Consider the following 25671-nt stretch of genomic DNA (forward strand, 5'->3'; position numbering starts at 1 on the left):
GGGGCTAAGTTTTGGGCTGGAGGTTTTAGTATACTGTATCCTTTTAGCTGAAGCATTCACAGAGTTTAGGCAGCACTGTGTAGTGGCACAGTTGTGGTGTATTTTCTTGCCAGTGGGCTGGATTTGTAGCTCAGTAGTAAAACATTCACCCGCTGTGCTCAAGACACTGGGTCAGGCCCTCAATTCTGCTCAGGAAGAAAAAAACTAACTGCAGAAGCAATCACCGTTGATAGACACCCACCATGAGAATACAGAAATCCCTAATTAAGCACAATCACTGCACTACCCTAGTATCTTTAGAGAAATAAAGTGCCAGGATAATGCTCCCGAACCAGGAAGACTTAGCAAGGATGGTTGGTAATGGGGAGGAAACAGGAGTGATAATGCTAATGAATGTATGCTATACGAAGGATGGAAAGAATGTGGATAAAGTAAATAATGGAGGTTGGTTAATGAGAAAGAAGTAAGAGAGATAGAATGATCCAACTAAACATACAGCGAGAAAGAGAGATAGAGGGAGAGAAACAATAATCTGACAATTGAACAATGTGCCAAAAAATAATGACAACAAAGAACGATGAGGAATGATGAGGAAATGGAGAGAGAAGAAAAAGAAGAGAGTAAATTTAGCTGTTGACCAAAGAAAATAAGAATGAGCAAGGGTGATCAGAAAGAGAGGGAGAAGAGTTGATAAAATACTAAGTATTAAGGGGCTGGGAAGGTGGCTCAGTGGTAGAGCGCTTGCCTTGCATGCCTGAGGCCCTGGGTTCGATTCCTCAGCACCACATAAGCAGAAAGAAAAAAGCCGGAAGTGGCGCTGTGGCTCAAGTGGTAGAGCGCTAGCCTTGAGCTGAAGAGCTGAGGGACAGCGCCCAGGCCCAGAGTTCAGGCCCCATGATTGGACCCCCCCTCCCAAAAAAAACCTAAGTATTAAAAGTGGGGTATTGTGGCTCACATATAGTGACTCATTTTTTTGTTTCTTCAAATACTATTTTTTTGTTTCTTCAAAACAAGAAAGAGTGAACAAAAATACCCAAACTAACCAACCAAACAACAGCAACAAAAAATAAGTCAAGAAGCTGGGCACCAGTGGCTCACACCTGTAATCCTAGCTACTCAGGAGGCTGAGATCTGAGGATCACGGTTCAAAGCCAGCCCGGGCAGGAAAGTCCCTGAGACTCTTATCTCCAATAAACCACTAGAAAACCAGAAGTGGCGCTGTGGCTCAAGCGGTAGAGCGCTTGCCTTGAACTGAAGAGCTGAGGGACAGCGCCCAGGCCCAGAGTTCAAGCCCCATGACTGACAAAAAAAAAAAGTCAAGAGACAAAAACAAAAGCAGTCAATATTTTATTCTTAGGAAGAGGATGGTTGGGTCGCTAGAGTACTTTGTTTTATTTTTGTGTTGTTGTTTGTGTTTTGTTTCTCCAGTCTGAACCAGTTAGGCCAGCAAGAGCTGTTCAGTGTGAAGATTCAGATCAGATCCTAAGACAGAGAAAGCTGCCAAGTGGTTACCTGGGCCGGCTGATCCAGAATCAGCCAGATGACATCACCTAACTGTAGGCTCAAGTCTTGGTCTAGAAAGAGGCTGGCAACAGTCATGCTGGGCTGCCTGGTGGCAGGAGTGTGCCTCTCAAAGTCTCTAAAGAATGAGCAGGGCTTAGAGACTCAAAACAAACAGCCGCATCCCTGAGAGAGAGCAGAGGGAAAGAGCCTGGTCAAGAACATAGGTTTAGGAAGGAAGTGAGTTTAAGGAAAATCTGGGACAAAAACGTAAGGAAGAATCCAGACTTGGAGGAAACCACTCCCTACTTACCCTCCTCACTTGCCTATTTAACAAACCAGGCAGTGAACACATCAGAGCTTCTCTTTGAGGATTTATAGTTGAAGCCCATAATTGGTTATTTATAATATGCCACTGAAAGAGAATTACAGGGTACCATGGGAACAGCCTGGGAACAATGAGTTGGAAAGAATCAATAAAGAATAGATGGCTAGGGAGGGGTGTTGAAGGTGAGAGTGTATGTGCAAAGGCCCTGAGGTCTTTGAGTGTATACGCAAAGCCCATGAAAAAAGGATTTGGTGATTTAAAAAAAAACCTGGAGATGCGCAGGGGCAGTATCACATAGAACCTCAGAAGCCAGGCCAAGAATTCTTGTCATTCCCAAACAAAGAGTCACCTTGTCACAGATTCTCTGGTGTGCACATACATAGGAGAGACAGACATTTAGTAAACATGAAGCATCTACTGCCCACCAGGCCTAAAAGATGTTTGAGGTACCAGGGAGGTAGGATATAACAAAAATGGAAATGCAAAGGCTGTAACTGGTGCAGTAGCAAGCTCTGGATGTGAGGGAGCCTGCAACCTGAACATCCATCAAAGTCAGAAGAGGAGGTCCAGGTAGGGACAGCAGTGGGCAAAGGCCACGATGCAGAGCCAAAGATGAGCATTCGCCACACACACAGATGCGTGCCCAAATGGGAGCAACATAGCCATTACATCCTGTGTCCCCCAAACACATGTACACCCACATCTGGTAATTCCATATACCTTTTCCACCTTCACCCCCACATTTTATCACATATACACCCCCTTTCCTTGGGTACCCCCAACCCAGCGATAGCCCTGCTACCTCCTACTTTATCACAACTTGCAGAGCTTCTGAGGGCTCAGTGGGCGGGGAAAATGAGGGAATCTGAAGGAAGATTCCCCCCCTCATACACCTTCTCTCTACCATCCTAGGCCCTGAATCCAGCCCAGATGCCCCAGAGGGGTAGCTCAGACCTTAAGAAGACCACCGGGTATCCATGCAGGTGGGGTATGGGGGTATCGGGCATGAGAGTCAGGCCTGCACCTTGCAGAACAAAACCCCAGGGTGGCGTTTGCTCGAAACGCCAGAACTATTCCTGGATGTCAGGTGCAGTTAATGGTTGCTGTGGCAACCACCCATACATAATGACTGGAAGGGAGTAAAAGATGCAGGATAAATGTCAGGGTCCCGGATGTACTTGTGAACAAGCGATGTGTTCGCGCTGGGCAGGGTTGCCCAGTGAAGGTTGAAATGAACATCTCAGAGAGCCGGAAATCCACCGGGAGCCTCTGTTCCTCCGCTCGATTCAGCACAGTCAGAATAGCAGGGGGAAAAAAAATGTCAAAAAAAAAAAAAAAAGTAGCTCTTCATCCACACATTTAACACTGCCTCCAGTTTGTGGGTTTGAGTCTGTGCGTGTTTATAGAATTTTCAGGGGGCGGAAATCCAAGCAGCATTCTTAATTCTCAGGAATTAACTTGAAAAAAAAAAAACACTTTTCTGGATTTCTTTTTAATGGAGAAAGTACCACCTGTGGGGTTAGAAATAATATGTCGACCTCCAAATTTCCACACACTGTCTTGTCACGGTGACATGTGCAGGTGAGCCACAGCACACAGAATTCTGACAAGTGGCAGCATGGGGCTGGAATTCAAAAGCACACAACGGTCACTCTCCAGGGACTAAGGCACCATGTCCAAGTGTGTTGGAGCTGGTGACCGTGAAGGCCAGCTCTGCCCTCACAACCTGGGACCACCTGTCTCTGATGCTTGCTTGTTGGAAAACCTCCAAGGAGTTGTCTAAATCCAGTTTGTGTGGCTATGATCAGAACATGTCAGATAGGTTGTCAAGATTGGACTATTCTTTTTTCTTTTTCCACCGGTCGTGGGACTTGAACTCAGAACCTGAGTGTTGTCCCTGAGCTCTTTTTTGCTCAAGGCTAGCACTCTACTACTTGAGCCACAGCACCACTTCCGGTTTTCTGGTGGTTCACTGGAGATAAGAGTCTCACAGACTTTCCTACCCCAGCTGGCTTCAAACCATGATCCTTGGATCTCAGCCTCCTAAGTAGCTAGGGATGACAGGTGTGAGTGAGCCACCTACAGTTCCAGAAACTACAGTCCAAGGGCAAGGGATCTTTGATGGTGAGGATCTGTGCTGTATGACCCCATAGTAAAGGGCAGAAAGGAGACAGAAAGAGAGGCAGAGAGAAACAGACAGACAGACAGACACAGAGACAAACACCAAACTCATCCCTTTATCAGGAACTCACTTCCATCCTAACTAACCTCCTCCCATGCTAACTTCCTGCTCTCATGATATCCAACCCATTCCCACAATGCATTGTGAGGGTAGAGCCTTGGGGCCTGGGCACCGCCTGTCAACACTGCTGCACAGGGATTTAGTTTCCACCCACATGAATTTCAGGGGATGCAGTCAGGCCACTGCACCATCTTGAATAGACTTTACCCTAAATCTTGCAAGAGGGAAAACAGCAAATACCCACAAACTGCAAACCCACAACAGTGCATTTTCCCATGACTGTCTGAACACTCCCGGAAGCCATCCTTGGTGGTAGATGATACCCCAGGAAGACCATTCCTGTAGAGCTGAGGGAAGGACCCGGATGTTCCCACACGGTTCTGTTATAACACATGGGTTCGGCTGGGCTCTTGTGGCTCACATCTGTAATCCTAGCTACTCAGGAAGCTGAGATCTGAGGATTGTGGTTCAAAGCCAGCCGGGCAGTAAAACCTATGAGACACTTATTCCCAGTGAACCAGCAAAGAGTGGAAGTGGAGCTGTGGTTCAAGTGCTAGAGCTCCAGACCGGAGCAAAAGAACCAATCAAGAACATGAAGGAGGCCTGAGTTCAAGTCCCAGTTCTATGCAAAACAAACCATCGCAAAGCATAGGCGCTCAGAGATTCGCACGGAACCAGAAATGATACTGTTTAAATAATAGTCCGGGTGAATCTCACAAGGATTGGGGTCCAGTTGTTTTCAGACCCATCTAGAGGAGAGATGTCATCACATACAAACAGCCGAGTACAAAGGAAATGAGTTCCCAACTTGTCTTAATGCCTACCAAGGGAGGGGGTTAGGAAGGCTTTGTGTCTCTACTCAATCACGTTCTCCCTGTGAGCACTGGCACCCAGGAGTAACATAACAATTCAGAGCCCCTGAAGAAGGATGATCAGTGCAAGTTCTGGTGTGGCTGTTTCCCTATGCTATCGCGATGCTTTCTCCTTAACGCCACACATCAAACCTTCTCCTTTTTCCTGCCTATTCTGGGATGGTGTCTGGGGAGCCCACAGCAGTGGCTCATCCCACACCAGTATCCGTGGAGGCAGAAGTTGTGGTAGGGCTCTTGCTTCAATGGTGAGTTCAAACTACAGCTAGTTGTTTGATGGGCTGGGCCTGAGCTCTGTGCCCCAGCAAGGAGGGACCCTGGGATAGACCACCGTTTCAGCTAGAGCTTCAGTTAACCACATAACTAAGGGCTCTCGAATGCATTTTACCCAAGCCTCCCAGTGGGTTGATGGGCCAAACACTCAGTTTCAGGCTCATCAGAAGCGAAGCAGGACAAGTCTTTGTGTGCTGAAGCAGAGCAATCCAGCCCGCCATCCCTCTTCATTAAATGCCCACACCGGGGTCTAAGCACAATGCTCTGGACCCTGGACATCTGTCCGTGTGATGTAACTGCGCTTTAGCTTGAGTACTGTCCCCCTCTGTACACTACCAATTGTCCTTTGAAGGGTTCAAGGTCACTCTCAAGGAGTCCTCTGAGCTGTTCATCCATTCCTGGTCTCCAGCAAGCCCACAAGCACCCAAAGAGATCCTTGAAAACAATAGGTTGGGCTGTGTTTCTCCTGTGCTAAAAACCCTCCAAAACCAGGGGCCACGCTCCATTCCAGCATCCACCCCTGACCTGTAAGGGGCTGTGACACCTGCTCCATGGTGGGCCTAGCCTCACTCATCGCTTTCCTTCACATTCTGTCTGTTCCAGATGCTAGACACTGGTCCTGATCTTGGACATACACTTACATGTTAATCTTCCTTCTGGATGTTGCGCTTGCAAAGTCTTCTGAATAACTGATTTCTTGCTGTCATTCAACTTATCTTCTCAGAGATCACTTTCCCTGGCCAGCCAAAGTCCTCCACTGCCCACCCTTCTTCCTCTCCCTCCCTTCCCCTGCCTTCCGCTTCTCCTCTCTCCTCCATCTCTCTCTTTCTCACCCTCTTCCCCTTTTCCCTCCATCCCTATCTCCCTCCCTCCCCCACCCCTCTCCAGGGCTTATTATTTCCACAAGACTTACCACTCTCTGAAAAGTATCTTTCCCTTTTTACTAACCCATCTGTTTCATTTATTTATTGGCTTCCTCTGGGTCTCTCCACAGTCAACGCTCATCATAGCCTTGACAATCCAGAACCCTTGGTTTCACTGACTGGTGCTTCCCAAATGCTAAGGACCATGCTTCTCAGAACATGGTGCCTGCTCCAGCCACCTGCGGGACCAAGGATGCATCAGGATGTGTTCCAACAGCAGTTCCGTTACTCTAGGCGATGATGTTTATGTCTCATTAGCTCAGTCGCTCTTTGGGTTCTCTTATTAGAAGCAGTAATTCATAATTGCTCTACCCTAAGTGCTTCATCTCACTCAGAAAACAAGTTTAGTTTGCGGTTCTCATTATCCATGAATTCATTAACCAAAAAGAAATCCTTTGCATAATATGCCAGGGCTGTATGAACAGGAAACTATGTGAATATGAATATATGCATTAATGACCCAACTACTTACAAAACTTAGTTCCCACTCAACTATCTCCCCAGCCCTACCACTACCCAACCCCCCCCCCCCCCCGCATCCCAGTGAGCATGCTGCGATCTCAACCGTAGGCAGGAAGCTTTTTCTCTGATTGACAGCTCTTGTCAACATGTGACAATACAAAGCAATTAGGAGGCAAACGTGATGAGCTGACCACAGTCCAAGAAAGAAAGAAGCAGGGATTGACAGGGATTATGACATGATCGACATGGAAAGATCTGAATATCAAAGGACTCACAGAAGCTCTTGGGGAAAAGCATGATGTACTTAAATATTTTTCACACACACACACACACACACAAGACCCACATGATGATCCTGCTATGAAAAAATCAAACTTCATAATCCTGTCATAAGGATGCCGCATTGAGTCATCGTGAGACTTTATCAAGAAAACATGTTCCCGTCTCTCTCAAAAAAATCGACCTACGGAACTGGGAATGTGGCTTACGGGCAGAGCGCTTGCCTAGTATGCATGAAGCCCTGAGTTTGATTCCTCAGTACCACATACACAGAAAAAGCCAGAAGTGGCACTGTGGCTCATGTGGTAGAGTGCTAGCCTTGAGCTAAAGAAGCTCAGGGACTGTCCAGGTCCTGAGTTCAAGCCCCAGGATTGGCAAAAAAAAAAAAAAAAAATCAACTGACTCAAGCTAATATGTACTTGGAAAAGATCAGCCAAAAATCAAACATTTTTTCATGAATTGTAATTTCATATTCTAAGTCATATTCAAAGTTTGGACTATGTTGTTTACTATGAGAGAAGAGTCCCTTGGCTGTTTTTGTTTTATTGGGGTGTGTGTGTGTGTGTGTGTGTGTGTGTGTGTGTGTGTGTGTGTGTGTGCACGTGTGTGTGCTGGTACTAAAACTTGAACACGGGGCCTCAGCTCTTGCTTGGCTTTTTCTGCTCATGGGTCGGTTCTCTACCCCTTGAGCCACACCTCTGCTTCCAACTCTTTGCTGGTTACTTGGCAATAAGAGTCTCTTCGCCAGGCACCGGTGGCTCATGCCTGTAATCCTACCTACTCTGGAGGCTGAGATCTGAGGATTGTGGTTCAAAGCCAGCTTGGGCAGGAAAGTCTGTGAAACTCTTATCTCCAATAAACCACCAGAAAACCAGAAGTGGTACTGTAGCTCAAGTGGTAGAGTGCTCACCTTGAGCTGAATAGCTGAGGGACAGCGCCCAGAGTTCAAGCTCCACGACTGGCAAAAAAAAAAAAAAAGAAAGAGTCTCTTCAACTTATCTGCCTTTGCTGGCTTCGAACCCCAATCCTCAGATCTCAGCCTACTGGATAGCTGAGATTACAGGAGTGAGTCCCTGGTCCCCAACCAAGAAATTCCTGTTTTTAAGTGGACTCACTTGAAGACCATTGTTCTCAAGCTCAGCCACAGAATCACCCAGGCCTTCTGAAAACTCCATATGCCTCAAATTTCATGAAGAATCTCCAAATCAGTAGCTCACTCCTGTAAATCCTATTTACTCAGGAGGCTGAGATTGGAGGATCACAGTTTGAAGTCATCCCAGACAAGAAAATCTGTGAGACTCTTACCTCTGTAATTAACCAGCAAAAGGCCAGAAGTGGAGCTGAGGCTCATGGGTAGAGTATTAGACTTGAGCCAAAACAAAAAGCTGAGGGACCAAGCCCAGGCCCTGAATTCAAGACTCAGGATCAGCACACACACTCAAGCAAGGAAGGGAAGGAATGGAGGGGAAAAAAGAAAGGGAGTCTCCCTCCCTTCTTTCCCAGGACAATTCCAAAACACGCCCCAGTTGAAAGTCTGGTTTTGGACTGCCTCATCCTCAGATGGTAAAGATGTACCATGGGCCCAGCAACCCAAACATTCTTATAGTCAAGGAGTTGCTTTTGCTTCCAGAACCAGCATAAACCAACTTGGTATTTGCTCTTCTCTACAATGTCCCAAGGCAAATCCATCACATGGAAGATTTAACCAAAGACTCACGTGGCTGATAAGTCAAGCTCTAGTTTCTCCAGGAACCTTATTTGGGCTCTCTAAGCTGTGATGTGAGGGCTTGGAGTTTGGTTTCACTGGCAGGATTCATGGCTAAGATGGGTACCATGCCCCAGGCACAGGATTGGTTCTGTTTCTGACCTGGCCCAGGCAGCCAGGCTGGATTCGTTGGGGTTTCCTGCCTTTCCTCTGAACACAAGATGAGTCTGAAGCTTGCTCAGAAGTAACCTGACCTTTTGTGAAGTTGGTGAACCTAGAGTCACCAAGCCTTCCTTAGGGCCATCCATGTGGAGTTGCTCAGAGACCAGGGAGATGGATGAGGACTGTCTCTCAGGGAAGGATACTCAGAGGTCCTATTGATGGCCTCTCCTTCCGCTGGAGGAGCAACATCTGGGGGAATCTGACCCCTGTATGGTTTGTGTATGAGGTGTTTCTCAAAAACTTGTATAGAAAGCCTGGTCCCCAGCACATCACTGTTCAAGGGTGATTGGTCATCAACATACTGGATCAATCCATCCATAGAATTACATCAAGTGGACTGTTGGGGGCTGGATACAGCTGTAGGAGGATGTGGATCATTGGGAACATGTTCTTAGGGGTTAGACCCTTATCCCAGACCTTGCTGCCTCTCCGCTTTCCTGCTGCCAGCAGGTGAGCAGCCTCCTTGACCACATGCTCCATCTCACCATGGCCTGAAAACAAGAAGACAAATAAATGGCCACAGACCTCAGATCTGAGCCCAGATCAACCTTTTCTCTTTTAGAAGTTCCTTCGTTTCGGTAGTTTATCACAGTCGTAGAAAGTTGACTGACACACCAGTCTCCCATTCAGGAAATCCTTTCAAGACTGCAAACGTAGACAAATGGGACTTGGGATGATAATCTCGCTTCACCAGGCTTGTCTGTTCCAAGCCTGGTGGTTCATGAGTTGAAGCCAACACACTGGATGCAGAATCTTTTTTTGTAAGGATTTACTTCACTTTTTTTAAGATCTACTCTACCTGGTCTTTAGCCAGACATGGCAGAGCAGGTGGTGTGTCCAGAACGTGAGAACTCTTTGGACTCTGTACTTAAATTGGTCCTCTGTGCATGTACCACACCCCCTCCACCCACCCACACAGCTGCACATATGTACTTTCATTTTTATAATGGTGGAAGAGAGACCATACTCTCCAGTTTCTCATTGGTTTCCTCTAAGCCAAGTCCAAAACAGAAGCAATGGTATTAGTAGCCAAGATGAGCCTCTAGCCCTCATCTTGGTGTCCAGAACTGTGTTAGTACTATTAGAAGGATTTTTGCAGGTGGGCACTGGTGGTTTATGCCTGTCATACTAGCTACTCAGGAAGCTGAGATCTAAAGATCACAGCTCAAAGCCAGACCAGGCAGGAAAGTCCATGAGACTTTATCTCCAATTAACCAACCAGAAGCAGAGGTGTGGCTCAAGTGCTAGTCTTGAGCAAAATAAAAGAAAAAGCCAAAGCACAAGCACTGAGTTCAAACCCCAGTACCAGTGTACACACACACATACACACACACACACACACACACACACACACACACACACGAAGATTTTGCTAAGAGTTCAGGTTTTGGTTTAGTCAGAACTTAGCAGTGGATCAAGCTCTTGATGAATTGTTTTCCCCTTCTCTAGACATCCTGACTGAATTATATAACACCTATGTACTAAATATTGCTCTAAAGTACTTGGCAATGATTAATTTCTACACTCCTCATAAAAAATAAACCTAAGATCACAGAAATGGAAAGACAAAGGGTGAACAAAAGCAGCAGAGATACTCACTGGACATTATGTTGAAAGTGAGCTACAGATTTTGTGGGTGGGGATGGGAGGGGAAAATCTGGGAGAGAGCGAGGAAAGGGGTGACATTGTCCAAAATGAAATGTACTCTTTATCTGACATGTCACTAAAACACCTCTGTACATTACCTTTATAATAACAATTTTAAAAGAAAGGGGGGGATAAGTCTAAGATGTGGATACTACTATTAATCTCAGCTTACAGAAGAAGAAACTTAAACACATGGAAACTACATGATTCAGAAATTCAGGATTAAAAACTTCTTGTCCTGGCTCTAGAACCCAAGCTTCTCCCCCAGCCCTATGACCCACACTACTCTCTCCAAGAGCTCTTTACCCAGTGGAGCAGGTGAGCAGTGGCTACTGTCATTTATTTTGGAACACTTTAAAAATGAGACAAGCCGGGCGCCGGTGGCTCACGCCTGTAATCCTAGCTACTCAGGAGGCTGAGCTCTGAGGATTGCGGTTCAAAGCCAGCCTAGGCAGGAAAGTCCGTGAAACTCTTATCGCCAATAAATCACTAGAAAACCAGAAGTGGCACTGTAGTTCAAGTGGTATAGCGCTCGCCTTGAGCTGAAGAGCTGAGGGACAGCGCCCAGGCCCAGAGTTCAAGCCCCACGACTGACAAAAAAAAAAAAAAGAGAGAGAGAGATCAGCTTAGTATCTAGGCTCATGTCTACAAGCCTAGCTACTCAGGAGGCTGAGCTCTGAGGATCAAAATTAGGAGCCAGGGAGACACAACTGGGACTCTATCTCAGAAGTGAAGGTGCGGCTCAAGTGGTAGAGTGCCAGGCTGGAGGGGAAAAAAAACCAGCCAACTGAGAGCACAAGGCCCTGAGTTCAAACTCTAGTAGTTAATTAGAGATAAGAGTCTCACAGGCTTTCTGTCCGAGCTAACTTCAAACCTCAATCCTCTGATCTCAGCCTCCTGAGTAGCTAAGATTGCAGACATGAGCCACCGGCGTCCAGCTAACCAAATATGTATTTTTGCTTGAAAAAGTATTCGATTAAAAAGAATGTGCATGCTTTTAATTGAACAGGGATTACCTAAATTTGGGATAATAGACTGCTTGTGGCTTTATGTTATTTCTCTATACTGAAAAATTACCCTAATATACTGTTTGCTCCTAAATGCAGTACCACTGTGACTTAATTATTCTAGTTTTGTTAGGTGGTTTGGTATCAGGTAGGAACCCATTTTCTTGAGCCTTGTCACTTATTCTAACATTTTACTTTCTAGAAAGTTGTCCCCAACTTCCCAACTAGCCTAGTTCTATCATCTGGGGGGAAAAAATGGCCCTATCATTCTGGGATTTTTTTTTCCTATTACTTTGAACACAATTCTTGTGCTGACTAGAACATGCAAGATTGTGGTCAATAATAAGAGGTAGGGCTGGGAAGGTGGCTCAGTGGTAGAGCGCTTGCCTTGCATGCCAGAGGCCCTGGGTTCGATTCCTCAGCACCACATAAGCAAAAAGAAAAAAGCCAGAAGTGGCACTGTGGCTCAAGTGGTAGAGCGCTAGCCTTGAGCTGAAGAGCTGAGGGGCAGCGCCCAGGCCCAGAATTCAAGCCCATGACCGGACCCCCCCAAAAAAATAATAATAAGAGGTAAGCATGGACATTTTTATCTCATTGTTGATTTGAATTGGACTGTGTTGAGGGTTTGAGCTTTAAGAAAGACTGTTAGTTTACTGGCACACTCTTCTTCCTCTAAAGCTAAAGTTCTTTTATTGTCTGAGACAGAGATGAGCTGTGAACAGCATCTTCTCCACCTAAGAGAAAGCCATAGTCACCCCAAAGCCATAAGCATCATCCCAAAGTCAGTATCTAGAACTGCATCTCACAGATCAGAAAAACCTCTTCTGGCTGGGAAGGTGGTTCAGTGGTAGAGCGCTTGCCTTGCATGCCAGAGGCCCTGCACCACATAAGCAAAAAGAAAAAAGCCGGAAGTGGTGCTGTGGCTCAAGTGGTAGAGCGCTAGCCTTGAGCTGAAGAGCTGAGGGACAGCGCCCAGGCCCAGAGTTCAGACCCCATGACCAGACCCCCCCCCCCCCAAAAAAAAAAGGAAATAGAAAAACCTGGTTCTACCTTCTGTTCCAAAGCTTTTTCCAGGGTCCTCTGACCCAGGGGATCTTACAGCCCCTTTTTCCCATCTACTCTGATACTGGGTTCCCATCACCCCTCCCTTTTAGTTACAAGGCTAAATAAACCCCTTTGGTTTGGTTCACTGTATTCCTGGTTTTTGCATCTTTCTATCCCAGGGCCTTAGCTTAAGCTGTGCTATTACAATATTTACCTATGTATCCCAACCTGCTCCTTGCAAATCTGTTGGATCTCAGCATCTCTTATGGTTCCATTGCTAGCAGTTTGTAAGCAAGTCTCAATACCTTTCCATGTTCTTAAATTGACCAATATGGGGAAATTCTCCTAAGAAAAGGTAAGCAAGAAGCAGCAGCATGATTCCAATCTTGTTAGATCTTTTTTTTTTTTTTTGCACGATATCACAGGAGAGGGAAAAGAAGCCTAGAAAGATATAAACAAAAATGCTAAATGGTGGTTACTTCTAGGAGCTCTAATGCTATGCTCCTGACACAAATGGCCAAGTTCACTTTAAGACGAGTATATGGCTTCCAGCAAGGAATCTTCCTTCAGGAGATTTTTATTCTCTTTCCTTTCATATTGCTTTATAAAAATCTCACTGTGTCACCAATGTGTCTCATCTGGTCCTGAAATGTCTACCAAAACTGATGGTAGTATTAGCTGTAATTTATTGAGTTCTTATGTGGCAGGAACTGTACCAAATGCGTTACAGCATTGCCTGATTGAAAGATTTATGTGACTGCCAGGAGTCAGTGGCTCATGCCTATAATCCTAGCTACTCAGAAGGCTAAGATCTAAGGATCGTGGTTCGAAGCCAGCCCAGGCAGGAAACTCCATGAGACTCTTATCTCCAATAAACTACTCAAAAAAAGCTGGAAGTGGCACTGAGGCTCACATGGTAGAGCACTCACTTTGAGCAAAAAGAAGCTCAAGGACAGTGCCCAGTACTTAAAAAAAAAAAAGAATTATGTAGCTAAGTGTCAGTGCTTCATACCTATAATCCTAACTATTCAGAAGTTTGAGCTCTGAGGCTCATGGTTCAAAGTCAATCCAGGCAGGAAAGTTTGTGAAACTCTTATCCTTAATTAGCCAGCAAAAAAAGCTGGAGGTAGAGCTGTGGCTCAGGAGATAGAGCGCCAACAATGAGGAGGAAAAATCAAATGAGGGCACAGTGCTGTGATTCAAGCCTCAGTACTGGCATACACACACACACACACACACACACACACACGCACACACACACAATTTATGTATAAAATGCTGAGAACAGCAACTAGTGCTGCTCAGTGAATCCTCCACAAATTTGCTCTTATTTATTGTCCTGTGCTAGAAGGAGAAACTGAGTTGGCAGAGGTACTTTGCTGTAAGTACCCTAATTAGCAAGTGACCAAGTCAGGATGGATTTAAGGTGTAACTAACTCCAAAGCCTGGTCCTTACTTGCAGGAACAGGGGACATTATCCAGGCTAACCCTCTAGTGCCATCCTAGGAGAGAGGACAAACTCCTTTTCACATTCTTCTTGTGTCTTCAGAAAGCAGAGATCACTAGACCAGGGAGCGTTGAGGAAATTTTGTTGTTTTTTTTTTTATTACCAGTACTAGAGTTGAAGCTAACAGTTTCACACTTTCTAGACAGGTGCTCTTCCACTTGAACCATACCTTCACCCTTGTTTTTTGCTGGCTATATTTTTGAGATAGAGTATCACTTCCTGCCAAGTCATGGCCCTGACTTACAATCCAACTACTTTAGATTTCCCATCCTTGCTGAGATAAAAGCTATTTGCTGCCATGTCCATCTTCCCTTGCAGAGATGAAAAGTCTAGAATTTTTCTGCCTAGACTGACCTGGATCCTCCAATTCTCAGCTGCCTATGTCATTTGGCATAATAAGAATATACCACACACACACAAAAACCTAGGTCTGAGTTTCATGAACCTCTGTGCCCAGGCAGACCTTTATCTCAGCCTCCAAAGTAGCTAGGATTACAGGCATGAGTCACCAGCATCCAGCAACAAAGCAGTTCTTAAAGAACTAGAGAGTAGCCAAGTGTTGGTGGCTCCTATCTTTAATCCTAGCTACTCAGGAGGCTGAGATCTGAGGCACTTAGAGGCCAACCTGGGCAGGAAGAGTTCTTGAGACTCAACTCCAATTAATCACCAAAAAAAGCCAGAAGTAGAGGTGTGGTTCAAGTGGGTAGAGCTCATAGGCTGTGGGAAAACAGGAAGGTGGTGACACTGGAGTATCTAGAACCTTCTGGTGTTTTCTGATTCTCAGTCCTACTTCCAAGCTGCCTTGAGTCACCTTGAGTCACCTTGAGCAGGCCTGTTCCACAAGCTGATACAGGCATAAGTGCATTCTAACACACCTGTTTTGTTTTGTTTTTTTAGGATTGCAATTTTATTTATTTATTTTAGCACTATTGTTTGTTTCCATAATGCAAAGAAGTCCACTTATTTTAAATGTAGATGTCAATAGGTTTTTTTTTATAAAGATTTTTTTTATATTGTAAAGATACTATACAGAGGGTTACAGTTACATGAGTGAGGTAATGAGTACACTTCCTCTTGAACATTGTTACCCCCTCCATTGTTTTCCCCCTACCATCCCCTCCCTCCCTCCCTTCCCGAGGTTCTTTTTTTTTTGATTGTGATTAAGTGATTACATAATTTCCGGAATTTCACAGTATTGTGGAATAATGGTGCTCATTTAAAGTCACAAGTTCATTCTAACTTTCCTGGAGCAAATTGTCTATCACAGTCTGTAACATATAACGGTGTTCACATGTTATACACCATACATGCGATCAGCAGCATGGGGATATTTAGTAGTGGTTCGACCAGATGAGTGGGAGTTCTTTGTTTTTTAAGTCCTGTTAGTTTTGTCGTATCACCTAACATTTTGGATTTAGCATCCACTTATCAGGGAGACCATGTACCGTTTGTCTCTTTGCTCTTGGCTTACCTTACCTCGCTCAACATGATTCCTTCTAGCTCCATCCATTTCCCTGCAAATGCCATTATTTTGTCATTTCTAAAGGCTGCATAATATTCCATTGTGTATAGATACCACAATTTTTGGATCCATTCATCTGTGGTGGGGCATCTGGGTTGTTTCCATATCCTAGCTACTAACACATCTGTTTTAAGGGAGTTCTAATCCCATCTTTCCCATCAGCCTTTTCTTCCCAAGGTATCTTCCATGGAATATGTCAAGCAGTGAGGTGGGGATCCCTAGCAAGCCCCCTGCCCTGCCCAGTAGCCCCTGAAGTAGAAAAGGCACAGTTAATGGGGAAAGACTCTGCGCCTATTTCTAAATCCATAGGAATTTGGACTATGGAGTCTGCCAGACCCACGCTTGAATGAACCCTGTAGGAGCCGTGTCCTTGAGAGACCCATTTACTTTAATAAGCCTCAGTTTCCTCACTTATAAAATAGGGATTGTAACAGCAGAGGTTTTGGGAGCCACTGATGTAAAACATGGAAAGGCTTAGAATGTTGCAGGGGGTTACAGTCAACTTGCAATGTGTGCCAATTACTAAATTTATCAAGTCAACTTGTGTTAATCGGCTACTAGGGACGTTGTCATGGATATGTCTTTCTTTCAACGATTACTTGTATCTTCTGTCCCAGATCTGTTTCTTGTTTGTTTTTGTCAGTCGTGGGGCTTGAACTCTGGGCCTGGGCACTGTCCCTCAGCTCTTCAGCTCAAGGCTACCACTTGAGCCACAGTGTCACTTCCGGTTTTCTGTGGTTTATTGGCGATAAGAGTCTCACGGACTTTCCTGCCTGGGCTGGCTTGGAACCGCAGTCCTCAGATCTCAGCCTCCTGAGTAGCTAGGATTACAGGCGTGAGCCACCAGCGCCCTGGCACCTTGCTTCACCCTTACAATGACTTCTTGGAGACATTCGCCCACCTCTGATTCTTCATCGTGCTGCTTCAATCACTCTATATTACTCCTCACCTCCCCAAAGTCTTTGCAGAGAGGAATGAGAACAGGAATGCATAATTTCCTATTGTGTTCTGGTGAGACATCCTGAATATTGTTTGTCATTTATAAGAACTGACAGAGCCATTAAGTGCCCCAGAGATTGGTTAATTGGCTAGTTAATAAACACCACAATGATTATCTAACACATACATAATCAGTTAAGTCACATTTATGCTAGAGAAAGGAAAGGAAATAAAATGCAGATGGTTTCTCTGAGACAGAGACAGAATTGTCTTGGGAAATTCTGCATGTCCCTAGTGGTTGAGCCACACAGCAGGGGACAGCAAGCTAGGGGGTCCTTGTCTGGGGAGATGGGAGAGGAAGGCTCCTGCTCAGAGCCAAGCACTGCTGGCCAGAGTGGATGACTCCACAATACTTGGATACAGACCTCTCCTGGAATTCTGCATGATTGCATGCAAAATCCTTGATGCTTCCTCTGTAAAATGGAAAGATAAATCAATATCCTTAAGTTCCACATCCTTTTTCTCTTGGCAAATGGGGGCATAACATATAAGACAATGGGGTCCACTTAGTGTGTCTGCTGCCTAGATCCTTCATCTACATAGGGGCCGACTGCCCGTGATAAACGAAAAGCAGAATATTGTAGCCTTCTATTTTCTTTTCTTTCCTTTTCTTTTTGAGGCTTGAACTCAGGGCCTGGGCATTGTCCCTGAGCTTTATCCACTCAAGGCTAGCATTCTACTGCTTAAGTCCCAACTCCACATCTGGTTTTCTGGTGGTTCATTGGAGATAAAGAGTCTCATGGATTTTCCTGCCCAGGCTGGCTTTGAACCACATCTTCAGATCTCAGCCTCCTGAGTAGCTAGGATTACAGGCATGAGCCACCAGCACCTGGCTTAACCTTGTATGTTTTGGAAAAAGAAAAGAAAGTTCTTTTTTTTCCTGAACAACTAAGACTCAAACTACTAACTTGTGGGCACTTTGGAGTATTTTTAGGTGTTTTTGTTTTGTTTTGTTTACAGCACTGGGGTTTGAATTCAGGGCTTTGTACTAGCTAGGAGGGCACTCTACCACTTGAGTCACACCCTCAGTTGTTTTTATTTAAAATGTATGTATGTATGTATGTATGTGTGTGTGTGTGTGTGTGTGTGTGTGTATTTGCCTTTAGCTTTGTGTCACTGTGAAGAAATACCTGAGATAATTCACTTCTCTTTTTTTTTTTGGTGCCAGTCCCGGGACTTGAACTCAGAGCCTGTCCCTTCTTTTGCTCAATTCTACCAATCTACCACTTTGAACCATAGCTCTACTTCCAGCTTTTGTTTTTGTAGTTTGAGTGGAGATAAGAGTCTCACAGACTTTCCTGCCCGAGCTGGCTTTGAATCACAATCCTCTGATCTTAGCCTCCTAGGTAGCTAGAATGACAGGCTTGAGACACCAGTGCCCCGGTTTGGTCAACTTTTCAATGAGGAAAAGTTTTGTTCTGGGTGGGTCATTGTTTCAGAGGTTTTGGTCCATGGTTGGTCAGCGCTGTTGTTTAGGGCCTGGGCTGAGGTGAGACGGGACCTCATGGCAGGGAGCACACAGTGGAGTGAGGCTGCTCACTTCAGGATGCCTGGAAGCAGAGAGGGAGGGGAGGGAGGGAGGGAGGGAGGAAAGAGATGGAGAGAGAGAGAGAGAGAGAGAGAGAGAGAGAGAGTGCCAGAGTCCTAAAATCCCTTTCAAGAGCCATTCCCCCCATGACCTAACTTCCTCCCACTAGGCCTCTTCTTTGAAGGTTCCTCCTCCTCCTTCCTCCCACTGACCAGGACTTCGATGCAAAGTATAGCAAGAAGCTCTTCTTGGTGTCTAAATCAAACACAGTTGCTGCTGGGCTTCCCTATGCACAGCCCACCCACTCCCCCAGTCCAGGGACACGTGTGAGCTACAGGGTGAAGGACTCAGGCTGGGGGCCCCCGGGGACACTGCCTTCTCCCACTGAGTTCAACACCACATTTATTCCCACAGGTACTTTCCGAGGCGTGTGCAAGAAAATCGATCACTTTCCCGAGGATGCAGACTACGAGCAGGACACAGCTGAGTATCTCCTGCGTAAGTCTCACCCCTGTTTCCAGGGTTAGGGGAGGAAGGAGGTTGTGGGGGAGAGATACCTCCCTCCCCCCAGCCATTGTCCACAGGCCTCAGAGATGGAACCCACCACCACCACCACCATCCATCTGGAAATGCAAAGCGCTGCTGGTGTCTCTGGTGAAGTGGTAGACACGTGGTTCTGGGTTTCTGTGTCTCTTACATTTTGATGATTTAGAAAGAGGAAAGGAAAAAAGTAGGTTAGTCAAAACGGAAAGGTTCTTTTTAGTCCGCTTAGGAGAAGAAAAAAAAAAAATCTAAGGAATTTTCAACTCCTTACAAGTTTTTACTTTCTTCCCTGGAGGGCTGATCTGAGAAAGTGCTAATGGGCTAGGTGCTAAAGGATGAGGTGCTAATGGGTGAGTTCCCCCGGGTGGAGGCTTGGAAGGAGAAATGAGAACAGTTCACCTCTCCTGGGCCTCTCTTCTGTTTCAGTTCAACTGGGATGAGGCCAGGGTCTCCATGGGACTTAGCAAACGTCAGTAACCCGGATGTACCATAAACTGTTACAAACACAGAACCCAGAGCCAGAAAACTGTGGTAGCTTCTACCAAGAGCTCTGAAATCTGGTCTATCTCAACTCTGACCTGATTTTGACCTAGGGCAAGTTGCTTGAGTCCTAGATCTAGCTTTCTTCTCCTGTTGTGAAATCAAGATTCTAGTATCATCTATCTGACAGGGTCATGAAAAACAAACAAGCTAATGTATCTTATACTTTGCCCCAAGCCCAACATGTAATCATGAGGAAATATATGTCAGTTCTGGCTTGTCATTTGGGATTAGTGACAGCAAAGTCAGTTATAGATGTGGGCTTTACCTGGGTCTGAGCAAAGAGAGAACTTGATTTGGATTTAAATGTAATTTTGGGGGGGAGGGGTCCGATCGTGGGGCTTGAACTCTGGGTCTGGGCGCTGTCCCTCAGCTCTTCAGCTCAAGGCTAGTGCTCTACCACTTGAGCCACAGCGCCATTCCCAGGTTTTTTCTTTTCTTTTCTTTTTTTTTTTTTTTGCTTATGTGGTGCTGAGGAATCGAACCCAGGGCCTCATGCATGCAAGGCAAGCACTCTACCACTGAGCCACCTTCCCAGCCCTGTAATTTTTTTTTTCAAGAACATGTGCTGAGTTCATGAACAAATTCCAAAGGCATTGATTATTCAGCTGTGTTAGATTTAAGGTGCTTTTATTTTTAAAATTATGATTATATATGGAAAGTCCTATTCTGGCTCTGTTTGTGTGGAGTTCAGTGTAGAGGATATGCTTAGCATGTGTGAGTCTTTGGGTTCAACCTTGAGAACAAGAAGGGAAGGGAAGGGAAGAAAGAGAAGAGAAGAAAGAAGGGAGAAAGGGAAGGAAGGAGGGAGGAAGAGATGAAAGAGGCAAGGAGAGAGGAAAAGAAGGAAGGAAGGAAGGAGGGAAGGAAGGAAGGAAGGAAGGAAGGAAGGAAGGAAGGAAGGAAGGAAGGAAGGAAGAGAAAGAGGCAGGGAAAGCAGAAAGAAGAGAAGAAATGAAGGAGGGAATAAAGGAGAGAAAGAAGAAGGGAGGGAGGGAAGGTGGGAGAGAGAGAAGAAAGACTGGAGGATGACAGGAGTCCCTGGGACCCCTGGAAAGAGAATAGCTTTGAAGTCTGTGGGATTTTACCAGGATGTCATCCTTTATCTTTTCGACTTGAAAGGAGCATTTTGATGTTTGCCCCGTTGGAGATAAACGGAAATAGGACTTTCATTCCACAACTCGCAAAATTGATTTTATTTGGAGAGTTTGATGGCGTTTCCAACAAAACATTTGTCCTCCCTCTGGGAAGATGGGGTCCTCTCCCCTTTCGTCTCCCCTCACCGCCATCTCCCAGTCCACTTAGCTTCGCCAAGAACCACAGCACAGAGCCAAGGCTAAGGAGGGAAAGCGAAGGTCACCTTCCTTCATAACTCTCCTTACTGTCTAGGAATTTATGCTGCCTCACAGCCCTGACAAAATGGGGGTTCTTCCTCATCTTCGTGTGCAGCTCAGATGCCTATGTCTTCACCTCACTCACTGTGGCTATAACAAAATACCCGAGACCAGATGGTTTATAAAGAATAGATATTTATGTAGCTTACAGTGCTGGAGGCTGGGCAGCCCTGAGCCCCCACAGCCACCCACCCCAGCCCTTCTGCCCCTGACACCCACCGCCACACTGAGCCACCTTGAAACAAATGTAGCCCCCTTGGTCTTTTGTGATTTAAGAGAACTCACACACACACACACACACACACACACACACACACACACACACGTCGCCCCTCTGTAAATTCCACCGTCTTCCCATCTCTCTTTTGGATGATCTCCATTTATCTACAGCAGTGGCCAAACTTCTGACAGACAAGCATGCAAACATGAACCCACTCAAGAAAGAGCTGTCAGAAGAAAGAGCTACGTGGTTGGGTCTGAGCACATTTTCATGGCTGGCAAATGGAAACAGCCCATCCGAGCTTATAGGGTTAAAACTTAGAACACTGAAGAATACAAATTTAGCTTTGAGCCCAGGGAGCTGTGACCCTCCCTGACCCACCCCCGAAGAAATTACAAATCAATTCATTTGTTCATTGAGTTACTAGACAGATGTAAGTGGGTGCTGTCCAGCTCTGTGCTACGCAGCACATGCTCGAAATCTGATAGCAGTCTCCGCGTTTAAGGCTGGCTATGTCATCTGCAGGTCCCAATACCAAAGGAACATCCCAGAGTCCTAGCTCCAAAATACAGGACAAAAATGTTTCCTTCCCTAAGCCAGGTACCAATGGCTCACATTTATAACCCTAGCTACTCAGGAGGCTGAAACCTGAGGATCACAGTTGGAAGTCAGCTCAGGCAGAGAAATCCTATGGGATTCTTGTCTCTAGTTAACCAGCAAGATGGAGCTATGGCTCCAATGGTAGAGCACCAGCCTTGAGCAAATAAACTAAAAACAGCACTCGGGCCCCTGATGACACAAAAAGAAAGAGAAACAGACAGAGAGAAAGAGGGAGGGAGGGAAGGGAGGAAGAAAGAAAGGAGGGAAGGAAGGAAAGAGGGAGGGAAGGGAGGAAGGAAGGGAGGAAGGAAGGAAGGAAGGAAGGAAGGAAGGAAGGAAGGAAGGAAAGAGGGAGGGAGGGAAGGAAGGGAGGAAGAAAGGAAGGAAGGAGGGAAGGAAGGAAGGAAAGGAAGGAGGGAGGAAGGAAGGAAAGAATGGAGGAAGGAAGGAAGGAAGAAAGGAAGGAGAGAGGGAGGGAAGGAAAGAAGAAAGGAAGGAAAGGGAGGGAGAGAGGGAGGAAGGAGGGAGGGAGGGAAGGAAGGAGGGAGGGAGGGAAGGAAGGAAGGAAGGAAAGAAGGAAGGGAAGGAAAGAGGGAGAGAAAGGAGGGAAGGAAGTAAGCAAGCAAGAAAGGAAGGAAGGAAGGGAAGGAAAGAGGGAGAGAAGGGAGGGAAGAAAGGAAGGAAGGAGGAAGGAAGGAAGGGAAAGAAGGAAGGAGGGAGGGAGGGAGGGAGGAAGCGAATTGTTGACCCTTGGCGTTAGATCTTCCGGGTTGGTGACACTGGTGTAGTGCCATCCATCCCTGGACTCTTTCCTGTGGCACCCGATGCCAGCGTTAGGAGGACCCCAGGAGTGGCTGGGTGCGGGCAGACAGCTCTCCTCTCCTGCCTGCAGGCGCTGTGCGGGCCTCCAGTGTCTTCCCCATCCTCAGCGTCACGCTGCTGTTCTTCGGGGGGCTCTGTGTGGCGGCCAGTGAGTTCCACCGCAGCAGACACAACGTCATCCTCAGCGCGGGCATCTTCTTCGTCTCCGCAGGTGAGCGTCTTATGCCAGCTCTTCCTGGACACCACACTGAGGTCAAGGGCCCCATGGACAAAACAATGCTGTTCAGGGTTCCTTCTGGGCAAAAAATGAATTTCTTCTTTTTTTTCTTTTCAGTCATGGGGCTTACACTGAAGGCCTGGATGCTGTCTTTGAGCTCTTTTGCTCAAGGCTAGCTCTCTACCACTTTGAGCCATGGCGCCACTTCTGGTTTTCTGGTGGTCAATTGAAGATAAGAGTCTCACAGACTTTGCTGCCCAGGCTGGCTTCAAACCGCAATCCTCAGATCTCAGCCTCCTGAGGAGCTAAGATTATAGGCATGAGCCACCAGCTACCAGCTAAGAATTTCATTAGAATAAAAAATGATAATTACAGGCTCATGCCTGTAATCTTAGCTACTCAGCAAGCTGAGATCTGAGAATTATGGTTAGAAGCCAGGCCAGGGAAGGAAAGTCCATGAGACTCTTATCTCCAATAGGCCACTCAGAAAAAGCCAGAGGAAGGCCTGGTAATGTGGCTTAGTGGTAGAGTGTTTGCCTAGCATGCATGAAGTCCTGGGTTCGATTCCTCAGTAACACATACACAGAAAAAGCCAGAAGTGGTGCTGTGGCTCAAGAGGTAGAGTGCTAGCCTGGAGCAAAAGGAGCTCAGGGCTAGCATCCTGACCCTGAGTTCAAGCCGCAGGACCAGAAAAAAAAAAATTTAGATACAATAAGAGATTCACAAATAGCAATATATAATATTATAATACAGTAATAAAGTAGAACACTCATGATAAGTTATTTAAAACAAAAGTTATTTAAAATACGAATTATGGGCTGGGAAGGTGCCTCAGTGGTAGAGCGCTTGCCTTGCATGCCTGAGGCCCTGGGTTCGATTCCTCAGCACCACATAAGCGAAAAGAAAAAAGCCAGAAGTGGTGCTGTGGCTCAAGTGGTAGAGCGCTAGCCTTGAGCTGAAGAGCTGAGGGACAGTGCCCAGGCCCAGAGTTCAGGCCCCACGACCGGACCCCAAAAAATAAAATAAAATACAAATTGTTTCTAGAGTTTCCCAGGGAAGCTTTTTTCATTTAATTAATTTATTTATGGTGATGCTCGGGTTTGAACTCAGGGCCTCCTGCTTTCCCCCCAGATGCACTTACCCTTGAGTCATGTCTTCAGTGTTGTTCCTGACAGGTTGTTTTTCAGATAAGGATCTCCCTTGCTACCCAGCATGCACCCTGACTCAACCCACCTACCTTAGGCTCCCTGATAGCTAGGCTAATAGATACCCGACTCTGTGTCTAACTCTGTTTTGAGAGGGGATCTCTTGAACCACCATCCTCTCAATCTCAGCCTCCCTGGGTGCCTGACCTTCATTTTTTGAGCTGTGGTTAACCACAGGTAACTAAAAGCTCATAAAGAAGAACCAGGAACAAGAGGGAAAGGAGCTGCCATAGTATAATGTATCTACTGAGACCGAGATAATGGAGGAGAGGATACAGGCATTGAGCTTTGAATCCAGGCTCTCTACATTTGCAGCCTTGGGAAACGTTACCAACTTCTCGTAGCTCAGTTTTCTCACCTTTGACATAGCAAATAAGAACAGTAACAGCTTCCTAGCGTTATTGGAAGGAAACTGAGTATAAAAGACATGATGTTATATTCTTTAGTTATTTATTATATATTTTATTTATTTAATTAATTAAGTTAAGCCAGTCCTGGAGTGTGAATGAAGCAGGGCCTAGCACTTTCCTTGGGCTTCTTTTGCTCAAGGCTGGTTACTCTACCCCTTGAGCCACAGCTCCTCTTCCAGTGTTCTGGTACTTAACTGGCAGATAGGAGTCTCACAGACTTTTCTGCCCAAGACGGCTTCAAACCACCATCCTCATATCTCAGGCTCCTGAGTAGCTAGGATTTACAGGCATGAGCCGCTGGTGCCCAGCATTATCTTCTAATTTTGGAAAAGCAGCAACAAGAGATGCCAAGTCAGGAATCCAGAGCCCTGATCCCCTGATGAGACTCTTCCCCAGCAGGTGTCTCTTCTGCAAAATGAAGAAGGGAAGCCGCAAGCCACTCTGAGTCTCTGGGAACCTACTCATGCTGCACACCAGGCAGAGAGCCGCCATCTTGCCCTGGGAAGATGTGGTCCATTAAGGTGGCTGTAGCTTTGGACTCTGCTCTGTGGGAGCAAATATTAACAAAAGGCAAACCCAAAGACTTGCTTGGCTTTGAGACCAAGGCCCTGGCAGACCTTGACAGTCAGCTCCAATGCTGTGTTGAATTGACAGTCTGCAAAGAACAAGAGAATGTCATCCATTTGTCTCCAAGGGGCCTGTTAAGGGAGGAAGGTGTCAGCAGCTACCGTCTTAGTATAGGGGCTTGTCAGGCATGACAGATTAGTCATTAGTTCATTAGTCATTAGTTCACACAGAAACAGGAAAGCTAGGAGCTTGGAGGTCTGATCCTAGACACCCTCTCCCTTGAATCTACTCTGAGATCCCCGGAATCTGTTTGCCCATCTATAGAATGAGAGGGTAGGAAGGTGCTATGTGCTGGGCCTCCTGTACAATGCTTAAAAGCTTGAGAACTGAAGCCAACTCTCTGAGCTCTACTATTTTTCTACTTTGTAACCTTAGGCAAGTCTCTTAACCTCTCTATGCCTCAGTTTCCCCATCTGAAAAAATAGAACTCATGACAGTCCCACCCCTTGAGGTTATTCAGAGGATCTAGAGTATTGGCACTTGAACTCAGGGCCTTGAGCTCTCTCAACTCAAGGCCAGTAGGCTACCACTTGAGCCATGCCTCCATTTCTGAGATTTATTGGAGATAAATCTCACAGATTTGTCTGCCTGGGCTGGCTTTGAACATTGATTCTTCAATCTCAGCCTCGTGAGTAGCTAGGATGATAAGTGAGAACCACTGGCATCCAGTTTGTTAAGGGAATTTAAATGAGTTAATATATAAAAGTATGCTGAGAACAGAGACCAGTATTGAGGATGGATTCAGTGCCCAATAACTCAGGGCTCTTTACTGTGCACAGAGCATTCACTTACTCAACAAATACACACAGAGCTCTTGCTTTGGTCAGGCTGGGGACTAGGAGCTGGGGCCACAGCAACAAATAAGAAAAGCTATATCCTTGCCCTTGCAGAGTTCACAGGCTGAACAATGAAACAAAGCTACAGTCTACTCTCATTTAGTTCTTCCTGAAGCTAGTCACTGAAATCCCAGGCCCCTGGGGCTGCCCTGGGTTCAAATCATTTCTTAGCTAGGACAACATAGGAATTCCCTGATGGC

At 46.0% G+C, this 25671-nt stretch overlaps 1 protein-coding gene across 1 annotated transcript in view; it reads left to right on the top strand.

Annotated features, from left to right (window-relative positions):
• Cacng3 (calcium voltage-gated channel auxiliary subunit gamma 3) overlaps window positions 1-25671 on the top strand; it is an 87563-nt gene that overhangs the window by 59056 nt on the left and 2836 nt on the right. Inside the window, exons 2-3 of the mRNA XM_042689837.1 lie at window positions 18472-18555; window positions 22247-22387. Of these exons, the coding sequence (XP_042545771.1) occupies window positions 18472-18555; window positions 22247-22387 (225 nt within the window). The remainder of the gene's footprint in view (window positions 1-18471; window positions 18556-22246; window positions 22388-25671) is intronic.

Source organism: Dipodomys spectabilis, unplaced genomic scaffold (assembly GCF_019054845.1).
Source record: "Dipodomys spectabilis isolate Male_0828 unplaced genomic scaffold, ASM1905484v1 ptg000127l, whole genome shotgun sequence".
NCBI classification, from domain to species: Eukaryota; Metazoa; Chordata; class Mammalia; order Rodentia; family Heteromyidae; genus Dipodomys; species Dipodomys spectabilis.